Here is a 22,206-nt window from a genome sequence, read left to right on the forward strand (position 1 = left end):
CACCCTGGGTCAACACACCTGAATCAAATGATTAGTTCATTACAAGGTTTCTGGGGAACTTCAAGACATGTTGAGGAGGCAATTTAGCCATTTAAATCAGCTGTGTTGTATCAAGGACACATCTAAAACCTGCAGGACACCGGCCGTCGAGGCCTGGAGTTTGACAGCTGTGTGTTAGATAATCGATCAAAGGTGCAAATCCTAAGTGACCTACTGATGGGAAAACAGGGTAGGTGAGAGTAGCCAAAGCTGAAATAACCCAAAAGTTAACAAATGGATAAAATAATAATAATTTAGATCATTTATGTAGTTTCTATATTTTAATTTTGTTTAAAAATAATACAAATTTTTTACCAGAATATTCAGAAAGACTCTTAAGATGAAGTCTTAGATGATTGCAACAAGCTGATTGACCCTCACACCTCCACCACCTTCCTCACACTCACTCAGAGTATTAAAATTGCTCAACCACCACTGACGACTTATTAGCAACCTTAAAGCGCATTTTCAAAGAGGTGAATATACAGAATCAGACTACACAAATCACAATTATGTGAAATCTTCTTTATTCCACACAGGCAGCAATTCAGTACAATGAAACCCGCACTTTTCTGTATCAAATATAACTGGTGTACAAATGTACAAATATTCAGCATTTATTTTACTATACATTGCCCAGCAGACTAGAGAAGCTGCAGTAAATTAAGAGTAAATTCCCATCAGCAGTGGACATGAAATAGTTCTCCATTAAAGGCCATGCTGAATGAAGCTTAAGGATCACCAACTGGTGTGCTCTTCTCGCTCCCACCTCATCAAAAATGATTTTCCAAATGTAAAATGACCTAAAAAGACTTAGGAGAACGGAAAGGCACATGTCACAGTGAGCAGCTTCACCAGAAGTGGCTTACCGATTGGCATCTGTAATAATATCCAGGATATTTTTTTTAATGCACCAATGTATCAGCTTTACAAAACTGGTAAGGATCACGATAACACAGACTTTTAAAAATCAAAATTTTGCACTTTTTATGATTGTCAGAGTTCGTCCTATTGAAAAATAAATAACAGAAAATGACATTTGAGTTCTACCGTGATTACAACTGTCTGCATGAAACATATATATATGTATGAAGGCCTGATCATGACATCAGAATAAACATGCATCCTTTACACACACACACACACACGCTCAAACAAAGCACTTTGATAAACAAAATACATTCTCTGCCTGCTCTTAAAAACAAGAACTACCAGGCAGTCAGGCAGACGAGAAAGTAGACGGAAAATTAAATGAATAAAAATTATATAAAAACTATACAGTATAGATCTCATTTACACCCACCAAATTTTGTCCATTTCCACAGTGTCAGCTGATCCTTTCAAATCTCAGAAGTGTTTGAAATATTGTCCCCCATCTTCTGAGCATAATATCCCAGTTTTCTCTCACTGGATGGCTGGTGCTATTCCTTTGGGATTCAAGGGAAAGAATGCCCTGATTGGTACTATAGGCAAGCTTTAAAAAACAAAACAAAAAGGCACTTCTACATTTCTGCCCTTTGATCGTTTCCCTTGTCTGCATCCTCCTCCTCTTCCTCCTCGTAATTCACGTCCTCGTTATTCTTGGCATCATTTCTGTGATCCCCGTCCATTCTTGGCCCTTCATGGTTTTTACCTTTATCCTGGAAGCGAATTACAAGCACACAACCTGATTTAATGACCAGGAGTCATGTAAACACGATCATTTCAGACATTTACAGTTAGTGTTTGCCTCCTGTGCAGCGATGCATGAATGAAGCTTAGATCCGCTGAGCTCCTGTTGCAGAGGAGGTAAGTGGCAGTATGAACTATAAGTCTATCAATGTGATTTTTTTTAATGAAGTCTTTTTTTTTTGAATATATTAAACATTAAAGATGATAAATGATAATCGCTCTAATCGGTCTCCAAGGTCAGAAGTTACAGACCAGCTGACAGTGAGGAGTCAGATGTCTTTCTCAAGGATATTTCAGCTCTGTGGACGGCTGGTTTTCAAAAGGTTTCAATGTTTTGCAGACTTTATAAAGACTGAATAAATATCTCAAACCAATTAAAATACCACATAACAGGAGTATTAAGGCTTATAGACTTTGTCATATATTGAGACTTCCTTATATGCCAAATTAAATCAAATGCAGGCGAACACACGACACTCCGACTGACTCGACATCCTATCTTTCTCATTTACCGTGAGTCACATGGGCCAGGGTTTACATTACAGAGACAGCACAGTGTGCTCTGACACACTCGAGCTACACACCAGTGAATCCCTGCACAGGTGAATATATTTCTGGATGTGAACCCAGAACATTTCGCTGTGTGCACCTCGACCGTTTTCCTCCAGGAAAGGTTTCAGGGTGTGATGTTACTTGTGAGGTGGAACGGAACCTGATGTGATGATGCTGGGAATAAAAATGAATTCCACATTTGTGCAGGTTAAATGGGAAACGGGAGGCCTAGGAAGTAAAGCGGATTGTGAGGTTGGTGGTTTCAGCTGCAGGGAAGACTGCATGAGCAGAGAGTAAACTTCAAGCGATGTGAAGAAAAATCTTTAACTCCTTGACCAGTGGAAACACCTTAGAGTATTTTTTAGTTTTAAAATAACCATCCTGTAATAGTAAAGCCATTGAAATTGTTATTTAACAGACAGTGTGTCGTAATTCTTTGATCTAAGGACGATACTTTTCTGTCTTAACCAAGCAGCAGCTTTAACGGGAGTGCAGTACTTCTAATGACCAGTAGATCCTGATTTCAAAAAAAAGTAAGCACTGACATCAACAAAGCCTCCGATTTTCTTTTTTAAAAAGAGACTGTATTTTTAGATCCATCACATTAAGGTGTAGGTTTAATGTCCAGGCAATAGCTGAATTTAAAGATAATCTACATAGTCGCAGTACCAAAATGGTTAGCGAGTGACTAGACTTGCTTCCAGAAGGGACTTTGTTTGAAAGCAGGAAACCCATTACGTTTTTCTTATTTCTCTTATTTGTGCCTCCTTGTCTCCTCGGCCCTCCTGGAAATCATGCCTAGATGAGGAGGGCAGAGGAGAAAGGAGCTATAACCCAGGATACACAGGTCTTTTAACCTTTATGGCAAACAGCAGGGGATGACTCTTTAAACGTTTGACCTTTTAAAATCACACGTTTCAGTTATTTAAGACGATTAAACCATGTGCATGACTACATGTCACATGTAGTAACATTACTCCATGTTCAGAATTTCATCAAAAATGGCCTAGTTTAAAAAAAAGCTCATGTACTTGGCCTGTTACTTTGACTTCTTTCCCCTTGTGACTTTTCCTCACCGCCTCCGATATTTGATGGGAGAGGAATCAAGGAAATCTCGGAATTGAGAAAAGGAGGATTGACTGCTTTCCCACAGAACATACCTGGTCTCTGTTCTCTTTTTTATATTGATCCTCTCCCTCCTCATCTCTCTTCTGTCCACCAGCTATGTCCTCCTGGGCCTTCAGGACAAGAAAAACCACATTTACGAATTGCAACATGAAACTTTAGTCACGACACTGAGATGCAAATGTATTGCAGCATTATATTATACTAAACCATATTCATTTAGTTTTGATAGTCTTACATTCAAGTGTTTTGCACCACTCTACTATCACTCAGTACGAAAGGCATGTGTGTGAGCATGCACGTTACCTCATCTTCCGCTTCCTCCTGGTACTGGTCATCCAGTGTGTCCTCTTGCTGGTCTGGATTTCCAGCTATCTGAATGCACACAAATCACAGAACAAGTTAAAACAGGATATAAAGTTTACTTTTCATCATAGATCCTGCGGTTTCTCTCTCTCACTTAATATATATTTATATTAAGGTGCACCTCGCCATGCAGTCTGGCTATAAACATTTTTGAAACAATGGGTCTCTCTGAAGAGCTCACTGAATGATTAACATCCGCACAAAGCTCAGCACTTTATACTGTATAGTGCATCTCTAGTTCTCAAACTTTCATGGCTTGCTTCAGTATGCCATTCTGAGCTCTGTATGTGTGTGTGTGCACGAATTTAGTCTGAAGCTGCCAACAAGCCCCTCCTCTTCCATTGTTGGCATTTTCAAAACCTCTAATCATCTTCCTGTTCAGCCCGTAATGTTGCTGTAATGTCAGTAGCTGCGTGTGCAGATGCTGAATACACTGTCGCCTCCCCTGACTCACCACCAGTTCCTCCTCCACAGTCGGTTTGAGGTTTTGATGCATTTGAATGTGCTGGGCCGGCGCTGCAGGCTCCTCTTCCTCTTCAGCCGCATTTTCATCTGCTTCGGCAGCGCGGTGCGGCAGCCGGGCGTCCTCGGCCTCGTCAAACTCATCCTCTCCCTGGTTGTTGGGGTCGTCCTCAGGGTTCAAGTCACCGTCTATGTCACCCTATAGCAAAATAACAAATTTAGAATAAGAGCTGTGGATATGATAAAATGAGTATGTTTTTGCTGGAAATAAAACTGTCAACCTGTCAGTTTCCTGTAATGTTTTATTAATTCTCTGGCTAGTATTCAGAAGATTTACCAGCTCAGTAGGTTGACAGACAAGTGCGGATAGAGAGGGAACAGATGAATATGGAAGTGGGCTGGGGTGATTAAAGAATCGATGTTCTGATGGATGGCTGAATGAGTGTATGGCGTATGATAGACCGGTGTGAATCTTAAGCAAGCGAATGAGCTGGGAGGACAGAGAGAGCCCGAGGATGTTTTAACAGATGGAGCGAGCAAGACGGCAAGACAGACAGACAGACATCCACCTGCTGATGTGGCGGCACTCTGTTATCCGTCTCTCGATTCTCCTCCGCCTCCTGCTCGTGCAACATATGAACGTCTCTCTCTGTTAACACACAGACGCAACACACAAACTAAATCCACTACCATCAACCGGCTGCTTCTGTGAGCTCTAATGATTGAAGGGAATATTTGTGCAGTGAGAAATATGGAAGACGTTTTCCTGCAAATCTCACCTTCATCAACCTCAGCGTGACCGTCGTCTTCTCGAATATCATTGTCCACATTCTCGTATTCAGTCCTCTTCCTAATAACCGAGACGAGTACAGTGCAAGTAAGTACAGGCACGTGTTCTTCTGTAAAGCTATTTTATTAATTCATTTGGAGAAATGTAATAAGAAAATATGCCGCGGTTCAAAGTTTACTACTCGCTGCGACTGCTCTGTTTCCTTAAAACCTGACCTCTCGTGTTCTTCTCTCAGGATCTGCTCCCGTCTGTCGGCCTCCCTGTGCTGCTGCTGCTCACGTTCCTGCTCCACCTTCAGCCTCTGCTCCCTGTCCTTCAGCACCCTCTCCCTCTCGGCCTGGAGGGCCTCCTGCCGCCTCTGGATCTGCCTGCCCTCCTCTGCCCTCTGAGCCTGCAGCCGCTGCTGCTCCTGCTGCTGCTCATAGGCTGACTTTAGATGCTGAACCTGGGGGGGCACCTTGTGCTGCAGCTGGTCCTCCGGATGCAGATTCACAGGAGGATCCTGAGAGAGTTATAAATACAAGAGAGAGGAAATATCATGTAGAGCATGAAAAAAGTGAATTAGAGCTCATCAAACGCACTGAATTGATGCCAAGTTTAGATATAAATATAAAGCAATCTTTGTGTGTGTGTGTGTGTGTGTGTGTGTGTGTGTGTGTGTGGGGGGGGGGGTTCTCCATGTTTCCTCAATAAAGCTAAAAAAAAAAACAAAAAAAAAAAAAAACACTGCATAGGCAGAGTCACACTGAACTAACTAATACCAGCAGGAAACAGACGTCCACTTCAGGATCTGTTTAAACCCTGTTTGGATAAGATCTTTTAGTCTAAACCACTGCTGACCATCTGTGGCTGGCGTTTCCGTCGGTCCAATGCGTTCTCATTCTCTTCTTCATGTTCTGGCTCCTGCTCTTCCTCCTGCTGCTCATCCTGTAGCTGGTCTGGGTCCTCCTCCAGCTTCTGAGGCTGTCCAGCTTGGGCCATCTCCTCCTCTGCCAGCTCCCTCCTCCTCTCTGCCTCTCCCTCTCTGTCCTCGTCTTTCTCAGACGGGGCGTGCTGGGTTACAGTGGAGTGGGACTGGACCTCAGAGTGGGCGTGCGCTTCATTGGCCTGGTGAGCCAACCGAGTAGAGAGCCATGAGAGAAATCTTGAGATCTTTTGATATTTACAGTAAACTTTTTGTCTTTCTCAATAAAACAGTATTATTACTTCATCCCAAAGAATCCCAGATTACCCTTGAATCAGTATTCCAGTGAGCCTGCTGATCTTCATGTGCGTTGGCTTGTGCATGTTGTGCCATGCTGGGCGCCTTTTGCAGGGTCTCCTTGAGCTGTTTGTATTCATTCACCTGTGCCTAAAGTGAACAAGAGAAGAGAAAGGCAAAGATTAAGAACACATTTTTACCATTACAAAATTAAGTAAACCTGTTTAACTACTCGCTAACAAAAATATCTAAACAGCCAATCACATGGCAGCAACTCAACAGTCCGAAAAAGAGAAAATATTCAGTGACTGACAACTGACAGTTGGCAAAACACGAGGTGACTGGAAGGCAACAGTAACTCAAACAACTACTCATTACAACCAAGGTATGCAGAAGAGCATCTCTGAATGTGTTCTACAGCTGCAGAAGACCACACCAGGTTTCACTCCTGTCAGCTAAAAATAGGAAACTGAGGCTACAGCTCACACAGGCTCACCAAAACTTGACAATAGAAAACTGGAAAAACACCGTCTGGTCTCACAGGTCTTAATTAACGCTGCAACATCTACACATTTGGGATGTAGTGAACGGGATCTGCAGCAACTGTGTGATGCTGTCTCTGAGGAGTGTTTCCAGCACCTTGTTGAATTAATGACAAAGCATTAAGGTGGTGCAACCCTGTACTAGCAAAGTGTATCTAATGAAGTGGCTAGTGAGTGTGTATATATTTATGCAACACAGAAGCCTAAACCTCTTCTTCCATGATAAATCATTTAGAGCTGTGGCCTCCATCTTTGCGCCGTCTTGATTCTTTTAAGAAGCAGCTGAAAACTCATTTATTCAGACTGGTTTTTAACCAGTTTTGGGTTTTATGATGCTATGTTTTTATTTTCTGTATTTTTTATGCTTGTCTTTATTGTAAAGCAGTTTTTGATTTACGAAAGGTGCTATATTAATAAAAATAAATTAAAAAAATATAGCAAAAACAACCTCCTGTACAGCCATTAATTAGCTTCCATCTTTTTTTTTTTTAAAAAGGAAAGAAATAAATGAAGCTTTCCCTGCGGCGATACAGATACTTTCTTTCAAACTGTCCGTTCAGTTTTGGCCCTCGTACCGTTAAATCCTTTTATACGCGCATACTTTCAGAACAGGCCAGAGGGTTAAATTCTAAAAATTCTTGCTAAATTCCTCCCTCGTCCCTTCGTCTCGCTCCACTCCCTCCATTATAGCTTTCTGGCTGATTGGCTGCAGTGTGCTTTAGATGCACTGCGCTGACAGCCCTGACTAAATCAAACCCCCTGGAGTGAAGGAAAGAGCGTGTATGCGTGTGTGTGTGTGTGTGTGTGTGTGTGTGTGTGTGTGTGTGTGTCCAAGCAAACGCACTGATGGAAAGCAGGCCAGGCTTTAAAACAAATTAGTAAATGCAGACAGAAAGAGAGAGAGAGGTGGGGGAATTGAGAGAAATGAAAGTGAGTATCTATCAGCAGAGCTCAGTGTATTCAGTAAACTGTTCAGGCAGTTCAGAGGTCACTCTTAAGGAGAAAGACAATTATAGATTTGCCAAAAAACACACAAACCCCCCCTGCCTACGGCATCAATCAGCTGCTGTACTCAGTGACTGCAGTAAACCAGGAGGCTGAACCCTTACCTGAGCTGCAGCCAGCGCACTCTTGTGGTCTTCCAGCGTCAGTGCGAGGTGATCGTGGGCTGCCTTCAGGTCCTGATGGTGGATCTGAACAAGCAAATCTGACAAAAGTGAGCCAAGGAGCCATTCACATTTATGACAAGAAAGAAAAAATATATCTGTGCAGACATACAGGAGGAGGAAAAGTAAGAAATGTCCAGAGTCTTTCTCACCTGGGCGTCCTGTAGCTGCACGTGAATGTCATGATGGGCTTTCCTCAGTTGTTTATTTTCCTCTCTTAGGTTAACAACACTCTCTGCCACCGCAACAAATCAGAAATAAAGAGAAGAAAAAAAAACCAAACATGTCAAACAACTTCTCCTGCAATAACTTTCCAATTATTACAACCAGTCATATTAACTCTTACTTGTCTGTCCTTATACTCCATATTACCAACATTTGAATATTTTATAAAAGCAAATTAAATCCACGTTTGTTTTCACACCATTCAACTGTAAAATATGACAAAATCATTTTGCAGTCCAGAAATGTGAAAATAAAAGCAATTTTACATGCAGTATGTCATTAAGTCAGGAGATGGAGACAGAGTAAAAGTGGAAAAAAATCACTTATACTCAAAATATGACACGCTGACGGCCCTGGATACTAGACAAAACTGCCAGAGAGTGCGAGCTTGGAATCATGCTGACGGATCAATGGTGGGAAAAAGCTGTCCTCAGTCATAAACTACACCCAGGTTCTCATACAGTTGTCCAAAATGTATTAATGGACCAATGTGACAGATGTCATGGCAGATGTTTTATTCCTGCTGTAACCTGCACAGGTTTTAGACTGCTCCTTCAGGAACACGCGTAAGGTTCAGGGACCTGGATGAATGTGGGCTTTTTCATTGCTATTATTTGTGGTTCCACTTGTTCCCCTGAAGATCATTTCTCTGCAATACAAATTTTTCTCTTTTGCATCTCTGTTATAGTCGTATCCTAGGCTCAGAGACGTGATGTCATTTGTCGAGCTAGAAAAGATCAATTTTACAGTAAAAGGCAGCTATATAAATTAACGAGAATTAAAATCCAATGTAAAGTGAAGAAGGCTGAAAAACGGTCACATCCAGGAGAAATCACTCTTGTTCACCAGCACATTAAAGGGTTTGAGTTCAGGAGTACAGTGTGACTACATGGGTCACCATAAAAAGCATGACAATATGTGAACAGCAGGTCATTGCATTTGACCATATAACTGATGTTAGCACTATGGTGATAAGAAGGCCCAAACCATGCCCTGCTAATGTGGAAATCTAATTCATAAAAGTTCTTTATCATTCTGTGCAGTTATGATGTCACACAGACTCTGATGTTAATGACTTTGCTAAATACTGAAAAAAGTTCGTCCACCCCGCTGCGGCATTAGCTCATCAGTTCATCATCCGGATGAGCTAATAATAAAAGCTAACTTTCTTACACTCATATTTACATTGTTTCATTCAGTGTTTGTTTGCAGAAACCTGGCACAAGTCATTACCTTTGAGCTGGGAGACTTCTATCTCTTTGGCCTCCTGAAGTTTATCGTAGCGCTCCTTGTGTTCACCCAGCAGCCGGCTGTGATCCTTGCCCTGGACTTGGTGCTGCTCGTGCAGATCATAATACTGCCTCTTCAGGTCCTCGTGCTGATTCTGAAGGAAAGCTCTTGTTACAAACATAACATCAAAAACTACAAAAAAGGGACAAAAGGCCAGGAAGAATTTGTCTGTTTGGATAAGAGGAAGAAAGGTTAAATATGAGGATGTCTGTGTTAAAAGGAAGAAGAAAACCAGAGGATAAGTGAGTGTATCTATGTGTGTTTTGGGCTTCTGACCTTTAACATCTGATGTTGGACTTGTAAGGAGTTGTATTTGCCGTTTGATTCTTGCTGTTAGAGGATTTAAAAAAAAAAAAAAAAAAAGAGAGATAATTGTTTGCACACAAGTTCTGCACAGATATCTCAAGCAGACAAAATAAAGAAGCCAACTAACAAATAAAAAAGCAACACTGTAGTGTACAAAAGATACCTTCTCTCTGTTCAATGATTGCTGCGCTTCGATCTTATAAACCAGATAATCTGAAAAAGACAAAAACAACAGAAAAGAAGCTAATTGAAACCAAATTTACACTTGAGATTACAATTTAAATAGATGCACTATTTTGCAGAAATTTTTTCTTAAATTTAAACTCAATAATTATGTTGTCTTAAAAACTGACTCTACTGCAGTCTAATATTTACTTTAGCACAAACTCCTCAATACGGACAAATTCCTTAAGTCGAGACTGAGTGTACATGCTACTTTTCTCACCGTCTTTGGCCTTTTTGTGCTCCAACCTCTCCTTCTGAAGACTCTTCTCCAACCTGGAGCGATGCTCATACACCACTACAGGAAACATGGAGGGGATGAATTAAGGGAAGGATTAGTGAGTGCTTTGACATCTATCTGGACCAGCAAACCAAACACAAAGCTCCAATACCAACACTTGGACTGCAAAAACAACCTCAACATTAGTCAAGTGAAGTGAAGTGAAGATCCTTTTGGCAATTTTCTTAGCAAACTAGCTTGACGTAGATATCTACAGTCTACATCAAGCAATATTCAAAGCATGGGGAAGTAGGTCAGTGCAGGAGCAAAGTATTCTGGGTAAAATTTGACTACATACACACCGTCATTCTATTGCTGCTAAGTATGCAGATATACTGAGAATACATTTGCAAATAGAGGTTTACATACATTCATGAGCACGAATGTCTGATAATTTTGGTCTTTCGGTGATTTCTTTGAACTCTTCTTTTCCCAGCACATATCTTTAACTTTTTAAGGGGCTTTTAAGTGTAGTCGACAAAAAACAATGAGGTTGGGGCTTTGGTAAGGCCATTGTAGAAGCTTTATCCCTTACAAAAACAGTTTTGATGCATGTTTGGGATGATTGTCCTGTTGGAACACAATATTCCCTCAAAATTTAAACTTCCTAGTAGAGATGGCACGATACCACTTTTTTATGTCCGATACCGATACAGATATCATAAATTTGGATATCTGCCGATACCGATATGAATCCGATATAGTGTTTTTTAATCAACAAAACTGTTTTTTAAATATCTTGCTGCATTTTGTATAAGTTCATACTCAAGTTTAAAACAACAACTACACTAAAGCTATTCTGTTATACCTGTATGCAAAAAAAAAAAATTTCATAGTTCAGCAATACTGATCAATCTAATAAACTTAAACCTACACCATCCTCCCTATTCTGGTATTTTAAAGAGTACTTAGCATAAATATTAAGCAACCTAACTAATAGGGTTCCAACTCCCAGCAACAACAAAAATAAATAAATAAAAAATAGGAAACCACCCCTCAATATTAAATAGATTCAACATCTTTCTTCAACAAAATTGCAGACTGCACAGATGGTACCTTCCCAAAGGAAAAAGTACTATATCTTACTAGGGTATATATATTAGACTTCATAGTCACTATATACAGTAATTGACTTCTATTCATTTTACATCAAATTAAAACTTTGGGTGTCAGATAATTATTTATTAAAAGCTAGACATTTTAAATGAGAATAAGAAAGAAAAGTATGTCTTTGTGCCCCTTTTCCCTGTTCATGCCCTATCGGCCCCCCTGGCTAAACTTTGCTAGATCCGCCCCTGCACAGTTACCAGCGTCAGCTACGTAGAAAAAGATCCTCGAGTAGAAAGTAATATTAAATAAATTCTAACAACAGCTTATCAAGCTTAAACGTGCTGCTGTTGTTCAGCCGCTGGTTTCCTCTTTCTGGTGCAAAGTGGGCCAAAAGTAAACTAGAGACACGGACTCGCGACAGAAAAGCCGATCAGCTGATCGTTAAGCAGTTTCATGATTGAAGTAGCAGCAAGAAGAGGCAGTCGCTCCATATATTAGTTGTTAAGCTTAACGCAGGAATGCTTTACAAACATTCAGAGATGGACTTACACACTTGCTTTACTTCTCTCGGGGATAACTTTGTCGGAGATGAAATGCCGGGTTGCTAGCGAAGCTCCAAATGCTATCCAGACCACCGACAGGTCCCGCATGCCACAGCCGCTCTATCACGTGATGCATACTGCTCCGACGTGCTAACGTTCTGAGGTGAGTTACGGCGTGTTGCAAGTTTTGTGAGGTGCTTTCGTGATATTTAATGGATCGGATTACATTTTTTATTTTTCTCTGATATCCGATCCAGTAATTTAGGTCAGTATCGGACCGATACGTAATATCGGATCGGTCCATCTCTACTTCCTAGCTGTTGATCTGAGGTGAAGTTGAAGAATTTAGATGTTGTCAAACTTCCTCATTATCCCATCCACTTTCTGCAAAATACCATTACCACAGGCAGCAAAGCAGCCGCACAGCATAATGCTACCACCACCATGCTTGAAAGCTGATACAGCATTCCTAGGTCTTTGTCTTGTCTCATCATAAAACTTTTCTCAGCAGTTTCTTTATTTCTTCCCATACTCTCAGTCTATGGCAATTTGGCAATTTCTAGTTCATGGCAGGCTTGAGCCTTGCTGGTTCCTGGGTTGTTTCTACAATACAATTTTAGATCTTCAGTGAGTTCTTTGGACTTTCTCATTGTTCTGAATATTGGTCAAACCAATAAGGTGTCAAACAAATCTGTTCTATGCTGCAGAGAGAAATTACCAGTAGTCAATTGTGATCACTACTGAGGAGTTAGCGCTTGACCATGGCAAATATACTGTAGAACTGTCAGCACTTTGAGTATATGTATATATTTAAGACAGTATGTATAATTTTGACATTGTGTGGATTAGAGAAAATCCTAAATGAAGTCACACTTGTTTTTTTTGTTCAAGGAAATTATTAAAAGTCCCAAATTACCATGCCATTCATGTCCTTGATAAGTGTATGTAAACTCCTGACCTCAGCTGTATTTGTTAAAAGAATATGAAAAGAATAGTCTTATAAAAGTCTTATCCTCTTCATGCTCTAAAAGCTTGAGTACCTGTTTAGATTCACTTCTTACCTCTCCAGCTATCCTCTAAACCAGCGGTCCCCAACCTTTTTTGCGCCACGGACCGGTTTATGCCCGACAATATTTTCATGGGCCGGCCTTTAAGGTGTCGCGGATAAATACAACAAAATAAAACTAGTACCGGTACCGAAAAAAAGAAAATTTATTCATAACACACGTGAAAAGACCCAGGAAAACCGAGTAAACGATAAAAACGATAACAAAATAAAGCTGAAAACCGATAAAAACCCTGAAAACTATACATTTCACACCTGAGCCTCAACTCTCGCGGCCCGGTACCGGTCCGAGGCCCGGGGGTTGGGGACCGCTGCTCTGAACTCTCCATAATCTCCCTATTCCTCCCCATTTCATGATCCTCATCTTTTCTAAATCAGAGAAACAAAAAGCAACCCGACTGTGAACAAAGCAGCATAAGTAGTCCTCGATCACTGTTAGCAGTGCAACATACTGAGAAATGTCAGGTTTATTTCTTGCGAGTCAGCTTTGGTCAGTTCTTGAGGCAACTCGTGAAGGCATTTTCTAACTTGGACACATTTTCTAACTTGCCATTAACCTCAGTTTATTTTTTCACTAAATGCATTACATCTATTTAACACATTTCAGTAGGAAGGTACTGACAACTGGACAGCGTCTCACGTTGGAATCTGACTGTACCGCTATTAATTTGTTCTGGTCAGGTTTGGAGTCTTCACACACCCCTGTTCTCTGCTGCCTGTTGGAGCGGGGGGGCTAGGAGGAGGAGTTGGCCGTCTGATTGGGGTCTGGAATGTGGGGCCTCCCTGCTGCTGCCGAGCCGGGGCAGTCTGCTTCTCTCCACCCCAGGGAAAAGGGTAACACTACCTGGGTCTGGGTGCAGTTTCCCCTTCCAGGGGCAAGGGTACCTAGACCCGGGGCTTAGAGTACGCTTGGGGAGTGTGATTGTGTGTACAGCGTCTCTTTATGTCTGTCTCCACGTTGGGTGATTGCATATATATATTGCATGTAATTGCATATGAGAGCATGAGGGTGGGAATGGATGTTTGTATCTGTGTGTGCCTGTATGTCTGTGTCTATATGTCAGGTCGGGTATCAGACGCCACCTCTCTAGGGACATCTCAGGCCCTTCAAGGTATGGAGGCCTATCTCCCCCCACCACTCCCCCTGCCAGTGGCAGACGCCCTCAGACATCGGTGCATTGGTGGTTCTTTGTGTCCGGGGATGGGCGTCTGGGTACCCACCGGCTCACTCCGGGGCTGCTTGTCGGGGCCTGGAGCTCGCTCGGGCCACTTCAGGGGTGAGGTGCCCTCGGCCTGGGGCTCGGTCACTCTGGCACAGCTGGCTGCCGGCGGAGCTCACGGGCGCGTCACTGCAACTCCCCCTGGCTTCTGCTCCGCGGCTGCTGAGTGAGCCCTCATCTGGGACTCTCGTCAGCTCTTTCTGGGACAGTGGTGCGGCTGCCCCTCTGTTGGTCTTCCTGAGTCTCTTGTGTTCTGGGGGCCTCTGGATGTCTGGAGCCTTGATCTCCTCCATACCTGCTTCAAGCCCTGGAGGACGGGGCTGTGGCCCCCCCACACCCTCTAACAGATCATTACATGCTCACAGGTGTACACACGGGTGCTCACACACACAAACTACACCCTTTTTGGCTCCTACCTCAAAGCACACTGTGCGCTGTCGATCTGACGTGCTGCACAATAATGTTTAATATTTAGTATTTACCGTTACATTCCCATAGATCATCGTGATGTTGTTTATTCTATTGCTCTTTTTTTCCTGCTTGTTTTCTCTTTTTTCTTTCTCAACAGGTGATCCAGGTGATTGATACATGTATTTTTTGTCTGCTTATTTTGTTGTTTTTTGGGTTTTTTGCCCTTTATCACCGTTCCTCTTCCCCGCTGTTTTTCTTTCCCTCTTTCTTTCTCCCCTTTCTTTTCCCCAGTCAAGTCTGTCCCGTATTTAGCAGGTTAAAATAAAATAAACAATAAAAGGCGAATCAAATAGACCAATACGGCAAGGCTGGGTTGGTCGATTTGGTAAAGTTATTCCGTTGGGCATCTTTCTTTGCCTTTAGACAATAATTCTGATGGCAAAAGAGCCAAACGGGACAGGCAAAAAAAAACCCCATTTGTTCTGGTCTTCAGGCAGCATGTGATTTAACTGTTAAAACAAGAACTCTGAACATTAAATCTTCACTTATTCCTTTCCACTGGGGGCTGGGCAGTGAAACTGATGATGTGGCTATTCTTCCCTCTGAGTGCCACCTCAACAGATTCCAAGATAACTGTTCGCTACATCTATATTTAGTTTTAATATCATGAGGGCAGCAAAAGGAAAGAAGGATAGGGGTAAAAGAAGAAGGGACAGGAAATTAACAAGAGAGTAAAACGAAGCTCAAAGAAACTGGAAAGCTGATCCTAACAGACCAGCGCTAGTGTAAATAAAGGTACCTAACTATCAAGAGGACAAAAAAACCTGCTTCTATCATATGAAAAGCCAATGTAATGACAACAAAAGTCACCCGCACAATTCAGCTCACCACGTTTTTACTCTCAATGTTGCTTTAAAGTGGTTATATCCACTTTTTTCATTATGCGTTGTGAGAACATTTTTTATGGCACTGGTGTATAAAAAGAAAATACCTTTTATGATTCTGTACAGTGTGCTCATTTGATTCCATTTAGATAAACAGTTCATGCTGCACCACTTGCTGTTTTTTTTCATGCAGAAGTTAAAGTAATCCCATCTGTTTCCCAACAGACTCTCTGGTCTTTCCTCATCGGATTTTAGAATACAATAAGTTTAAGTTGTGACTCGCATGTTATAATGCTGCCGGGATCAGTTCTGAATAAGTAGCATATAACGCTTAATGGCAGTAAAGCAGAAGTGAACAAACTTTCCCGAAGTTTCTTTCATCAACGCCTGATCAGGTGGTTGTCTAAAACCTCACCAGATTGGATTTTATTTCGCTCCTCTGAGGCGTTGAACCTCCTCAGCAGTGCCAAAGATGAGGCTATGTTTTTCTTAGATGAGCTCAGCTAGGCTACACTCTCACTGTGGGCCAACTGGGCTGGGCTAGAGCGACAAACAACTGGAGTCTAAAGCTTAATTTATAGCACTGTACTGATTCCCTGTAGAGCTCAGGCCATAATGAGTGATGTTGTGGTTTGCATTTATACTTGGTTTCCCATCACGAGAGAAACTAAATTGTTTGTGGTCAACTCAGAGCTAATAGATCTCAAACAATTGCTAACTGTACTGAAACACGGTACAGAGAAAAGATTTCAAAACAGACTCACTACACGTACTGTCAGGGGCATGAAAAGTGCCTTATATCTACTGGCAGAATATTATGTACTGTAATAGAAGAGTGATCGAGCAATGTGCAGATGAATTTACATTCAAAGAAGCAATGAGTATCACATAGGCCTGAACCTTAGCCACCTAAAAACAAATAGTGCTGTAGGTCCAGAATATAAACACACAAAAAACAACTTCAGCTGTCAAAAGTCAAAAACCAAATGTCATAAAAGCATACAAGGAAAGCAAAGACAGCACAATGGAGAGTTTTCATTGCTTTTGAAAACCTGGATCCACTACAAAGAACTTCTTTGTATAATATGACTTCTGTCTTCTCTGCCACGGGGGGGGGGGCTAAAGAATAAGCAACAGCACAAATAAAAACCAGAGCAGGCCACATAACTGGCTGTTCCACACTTTTTAATACTCTAAGTGGTTGTAGCGCACAGTTACAACATGTACAGGTGAGTCTGCAAAGCTCTGCTTAGCATCTACACACTTCACTGCTATCGTGGGCCTTTCACTTAGCATGTACATATATACATGCAACAGGCTTACAGCAAAGAGAGAGCAGCTACAGGAGGAGGGCCAATAACGCAAACATACAAAGAGCTGCTGGTGTGTGCTACAAGTGTGAAATGGCCACAGACTGTTGACTCTTTTGTTGTTAGCTGTCTCCATGCTACATTAGCTCTGCTGTTGGCAGTGTTGGTGGCACGTGGCGTAGTAAACGGAGAACAACTCAGAACTGAATTCACCGACCTCACAGTTCAGGCCACTGTCACAGATACAGCTTTTTGACTTACGATCAATCCGATATTTGATCCAAACATCAGATCGGGGCATCTCCCCATCAGACCGATGAAACACAGTGTGGTTTGAGCGTAGATAAGAACAAGGGGGCCTTCTATGGTGGTGACATTTATTGACCTACTGGTTTAGATGTGGCGAGGATAAGATCAGTTAGATTTGGCTCAGGGTGTTGAAAAGGAAATGTGGGCCAGGAAAAATTTTTTCTGTGGCGTTTTTGTTGGTTCACATTCCTACTTCCATTGTGTATACACACATACACACCAGACATACAAACACAACAGACCAATTAGGTTTAGGAGTGAAGTTCAACACAGATGCATGTCCCAAGAATCTAAAAAGTGTTGATTGAATATTTTATGTGCGCTGGAACTAACTGTCTGCTACTAAGTTTTGCAAACTTCAAGACTAATGTCTTTGACGGGTAACCTATTTTACAAGTCACTCTTTGTTACAATCAGGTCAGGCCTTACAGGGGCAGGAACTCAGAAAGACTGTGAGACACATGACCTGATCCAGGAAGTGATATTAGGTCAAAGAAACACGGCATGTTTGCGTATTTACTCCCCACAAGATTTTCTTTTTCATCAAGTTTGTTTTTTGAGTCTACAGGTAACATTGAAAGGATGTAAAATATGTTGATATCTACAGTTCACATTAATGTTCTTGAGCTACTTGTAAACAGAGTAAAATGGTGTACACAGTATATACAGGCCCTCGATCGGCTGCAAATTTACAACATCAAAAGCCAAAGAGCTAAATATTGCATGTCACCCATTGTCACTATCAAGGCCTCAAACTGTAGATGTTAAGCAAGAATGTTGAAACATTTTGGTTTCAAAACTGCAGCTTCTCAGCTCCCAAAAGCTCACCACGTGTTGTTAAAAGACGACGTGTTGCGACAAACACGCAATTTCTCGAAACGTGTCAGTGCCATCGAAGCTCGCGCTCATCAAAATGAGCATCAAAACAAACATTAAATTTTAAATCTTAAATATTTCATGAGCTCCCATTTGCACTGCTCTCAATTAAATACAGGATGTAGGTGATTAGTAAATAACAGCTCTCTGTTTCTACTGACGCTTTTACACGCCATCCCAACTTCTTTGGAAATAGGGCCGGTTGTTAAATCACAGTGACACATTTGTCAGCGTGCACGCATAACCACAAAGTGCCTGTTAAAGACTTAAAGTGCTTTAAATGACTGATGACTGCCAGCCTGTGGCTGCAGTGGATAACAGGGAATCAATGTGCCTGGCTCACAACCCTCACATTGCCCCCACCCCTCAAGCTATAACCAACCTCTAAATATAGGGCCAGAAAAACAGCAATCTGTAGTCAGCTGTGGTTGTCAAGTGGCTTTGTGATTGGCTGAACGATGCACTGTTTCACAATGATAGTTATGGGTGTGGTGCACAAGCAGGAGAGAGCTGAGCTACAGGAAGTTGAAATCTACATAATGTATGCTGGTACACTGCAGGACCCTGTTATGGATGACATCACTGGATGTGATGTAATCTGTTGCCTGAATTTTTTTTTTTCTTTTAAGCTTTTGCATTCTCAACGATGAACTTTTAGCCTAGGCCTTGTAAATATACCTTGTTAAAAAACTTAGTGGATTCCTCATACAGCACCCTATACTGTCATGACACTACAGAAGAATTAGCAAGGTCTATACCTCTAAACAGTCTCCTGTTGCAAATTGATTTGCCAGTAGAGCAAGGCTTTATTGGCACAAATCCAGCAATTATTTGGAAACACCTTAAGCATAAAAAATAGCAGTAAAAGCTTCAATGTGTGGTCCTGAAAATCAGTAGATATGGACTATATCTGCTTTCCAGTAAATAGAGACACACAAATACGTTCACATTAAAAGACCTTCATTGCATCTTAATCTACTAGCAGCAGAAGGGTTTTATTAAAAGGCCCAACTTCAGGAACTTCACCCCACTTTCACAACATTTTAACAATCTTGTTCGGCAGTACCCTGAGTGCTTCCTCCATATAAGCGTGCGTGAACATGCTGCTGTGCTGACAGGATGTGAGGTTTCGGGCCTTGCCATTATGCCATGAGTTTAAAATTAGCCGATGGGCAAAGAGCCCGCTCCTACATGGCTTTTCAGAACAAGGTTTGTTTGCGCCCACATCAGGAAGCAAAGAAGTGTGTCAGGCTTTCAGCTCAGACTCAGAACCTGACAATGTAATCCAGCCTTTAATCCAACAATAAACAAGTACCGGTAAGCCATTTTTCCCTATTACCCATCGGTTTGCCATACCGTGAAGCTGCCCTAAATCTTTCACCGGTCAGTTCTAGAAGTCTGCATGCATTTGAATATGGTCCAGGGGGTGTTTTGTCTTCAAGGTAAAGAGAACTGCTTTGTGTTAAGTTTTGATGCTTTCGCTGACATAAGAAGATCCCTTTAGTCATTCTTCAGTTCAGGTCTGTGGAAATACATCCACCCCCCTGTAATACTGGTATAACCAGAAACAGAGTGGCGATATACTGTGACCATCTAGATATAATAGGTATACTGTATCTGGTATCAAGATAGGGGAACTCCCAGTCTTCCATAAGGTTTTGGGCACTTTTGTTAATATGGGTGCTCTTTACTCAAATGATCAGAAATGACAAGAAAATGTATGGATTTCTGTCAAGTAGGCTAACAAACTGTGCTGATGAGCGCATTGTCTTAAAGGCCACGTTTATAGCAGGAACTTGAGTATCACTATGTTGCTCATTACAGTGTTTAGAAGTTCCGGCAATCTGTGGGAAATTACTCCTTATTGCTCATGAACGTACAAGTTTAAGGCAAAATCGAATCTGATGTGATCCTCTGGAATAACTGGGGCACAATTGGGAATTTTCTCCAACGTAATGCTTTTTAGTTTCAGCGATTACCTGAGAGTCAAGGATGCCAGCATGGCAACAACATCCTGCACCATGGTGGCTAAACATCAAGAAAAACAAAAACAAAGACAAAATGAGCTCTAAGACTTCTAGGAATACAGCTAAAATACAGTGACTGCAACCAGCGCTTGTGTTGTAATAGCCTCAGTTGACCACAGCTGCAGGAAGTGACGGGGCTAATTTCACTTTGACTGCACCTCTGGAAAAACAAATGAACTCTCGTTAAAGGCAAATATGCTTTTAAAACATTTTTTTAAAAGGCAAATATGCTCATCTCATTGTCAGGAGATCAGGAGCCATCACCAGTTTATTGGCGGCTTTACTGAAGTATCATTTCTCTAATCCAGCTAGATCAGATGTGGCAGGAAAGTTAGGATGTTTCTGGGAAATCTGTCTCTTTTCAGTTTACAACTGGTTTTCATGGGGTCTCAGCTAATGAGTACTGTTATTACTGATTAATATAGTGATTCGTTTGTCTACAGGACGCTTTTATCATTAACTATCTCAGATTGATCAAATTTCTCAGTTTTGCTGTGTGCCAAAGATCCAAATATTTAATTGACTATTAACATTACCAGTAAAGCACACAGTCTTTACAATAAAGCCAGGAATGTTGAAGACGGAACTTTTTTTTAATTTTTTTTTATTTAAAACCTTAAACACGTCTATACAAACATTTTGTAACCCAGTCTGGTTTTTAAGGTGCTAAATGAACGCCGAACTTAAGTTTGTTAAGTAAAGTAATATCAAGTCCTCCAATTTGTTTTAAAAGATGTAAGGGTGTTTCAGCATGTTCGACAATAATGACAATGCAGTTTTATCCACGGAGTCTGGCGTGACACGTAACGTCGTGTCAGCTGTGGACAAACATTCGATCACCTCTCCGCCCCCGTGTTTACCTTGGAGCTGTGCCGACAGCGACTCTTGGTGTTGCTGATACTTCAGTGCCATCGCCTCCGTCCTCTTGAGCTGTTTGTGCATCTCGTACGACATCATGCCCCCGTACATCACCCCGCAGACCACGGTGACCAGAAGGAGACATTGGAAGATCCTCCGCTGCCTCCGGGAGCACACCCCGTTTCCCATGTTGGACCCGCACCCCTCCCCGCCTTCTATGCGCGAAAGCCCCGTCTCTGCCGCTGGAAAGTTCCGACTCAACTTTTTCCCCCTCCCGGTGAGAACTGAGGAAACTGAGGAAACCTCCCCCTCCCCTCACACCCCGAGCATTTCCACGCAGAAAACACAAGCTACGTGCTAATACTCGCTTTCGGGCACATTATTGTCTTTTTTAGCAGAGCTGCATCCAAATCTCGACCCTCTCCCCCCTCTGCAACTTCAAAGTAGCCGCTCAGATTTTCGCCTGACTTACAGCCAAACTCTGGCTCTGCCTTCTTTTTAGCTCTAAAAGCAACAAAATAAATAAGACGGGCGAGTCCTGCGTGGGTCTCTCTTCCTCTCTTGCAGAGTTTCTGACGTGACTCGGGCAAGCTTACAGAGAAGTTAAAAGTTGGGTCCACGACGAGGCCTTCATAGCACCTTTAACTTCAGTTACGTGTCAGCCGAGCGGCTCCCTGCCATCCAACTGCAGCGCTATAGGAAGTCCCTCCTCCGAAATAATGGTAAAGTTCCCTGCTCCCGCCCCGTAAGTGCTGCTTTTATTATATTGGTCGCCAGAGAGCTCACTCAAAAAAGCAACGAGGAATGTGAAGGAGGAAAGATAGGACCCCCCCCCCCAAAAAAAAATGTAGCGTTTAATGAGGCTTAAAGTTAACTGTGAGTCTATAAAACAGAACATCACCAAATGCTGTTTCTTTCCTGGAGTTGCTCTGCCAGACCTTCACAGTTGCTGCTCGTTTCTGGGTCTCTCTGCCTTCAGTTTTGTATTTAATAATTGAGAAGCCTGCTCTGTTGGGTTGGGATCAGGTGATTGGCTCGGCCATTGAAAAATATCCAATTTCGCTGCATTGAGAAACTCTTGGATGCTTTGCGTCAGTATTATTTGCACCGTGGAGCGCTGTATGCGGTGGTCCTGAGAGGCCCGACTTACAAAAACACCAACATTTAATATGGGAATACTGCAGAAATACAGAACACAACGGAAGTTCAATAAAATACAACGGAAGTGTTTCTGCTATAACAGCTGAGGCAAGCTGGAAGAGTAATGTGTTTTAATTGAGCCATACAATACTGTACATGTTTGGTATTAGACTGTTGGCTTGTCGCTTCCAGGGGTCTTATTATGACCTTTTGCTGCATGTCCTTCTGTTTGTGTTATATGTGCTTTTGCAGCATTGTTTTCAGAAGTCGCGCATG

At 42.0% G+C, this 22,206-nt stretch overlaps 1 protein-coding gene across 1 annotated transcript; it reads right to left on the bottom strand.

Moving 5' to 3' along the window:
• Nucleotides 1-547: 547 nt before the first annotated feature.
• golim4a (golgi integral membrane protein 4a) lies at nucleotides 548-21,477 on the bottom strand. Its single transcript, XM_085429611.1, has 16 exons — nucleotides 20,793-21,477; nucleotides 10,181-10,255; nucleotides 9,899-9,948; nucleotides 9,706-9,759; nucleotides 9,373-9,523; nucleotides 8,067-8,149; nucleotides 7,858-7,941; nucleotides 6,237-6,356; nucleotides 5,846-6,112; nucleotides 5,221-5,507; nucleotides 4,995-5,065; nucleotides 4,785-4,864; nucleotides 4,208-4,414; nucleotides 3,694-3,762; nucleotides 3,423-3,500; nucleotides 548-1,679 (listed from the first exon to the last, which is right to left on the bottom strand). Exons 1-16 carry the CDS (start codon nucleotides 20,977-20,979, stop codon nucleotides 1,542-1,544), a joined length of 2,001 nt encoding a protein of 666 aa, XP_085285737.1. The 5' UTR covers nucleotides 20,980-21,477; the 3' UTR covers nucleotides 548-1,541.
• Between the last annotated feature and the right edge of the window lie 729 nt (nucleotides 21,478-22,206).

This window comes from Copadichromis virginalis, linkage group LG14 (genome assembly GCF_057382275.1).
Source record: "Copadichromis virginalis isolate Kocher_CV1m ecotype Utaka linkage group LG14, C_Virginalis_male_GT1.1, whole genome shotgun sequence".
Lineage (NCBI taxonomy): Eukaryota > Metazoa > Chordata > Actinopteri > Cichliformes > Cichlidae > Copadichromis > Copadichromis virginalis.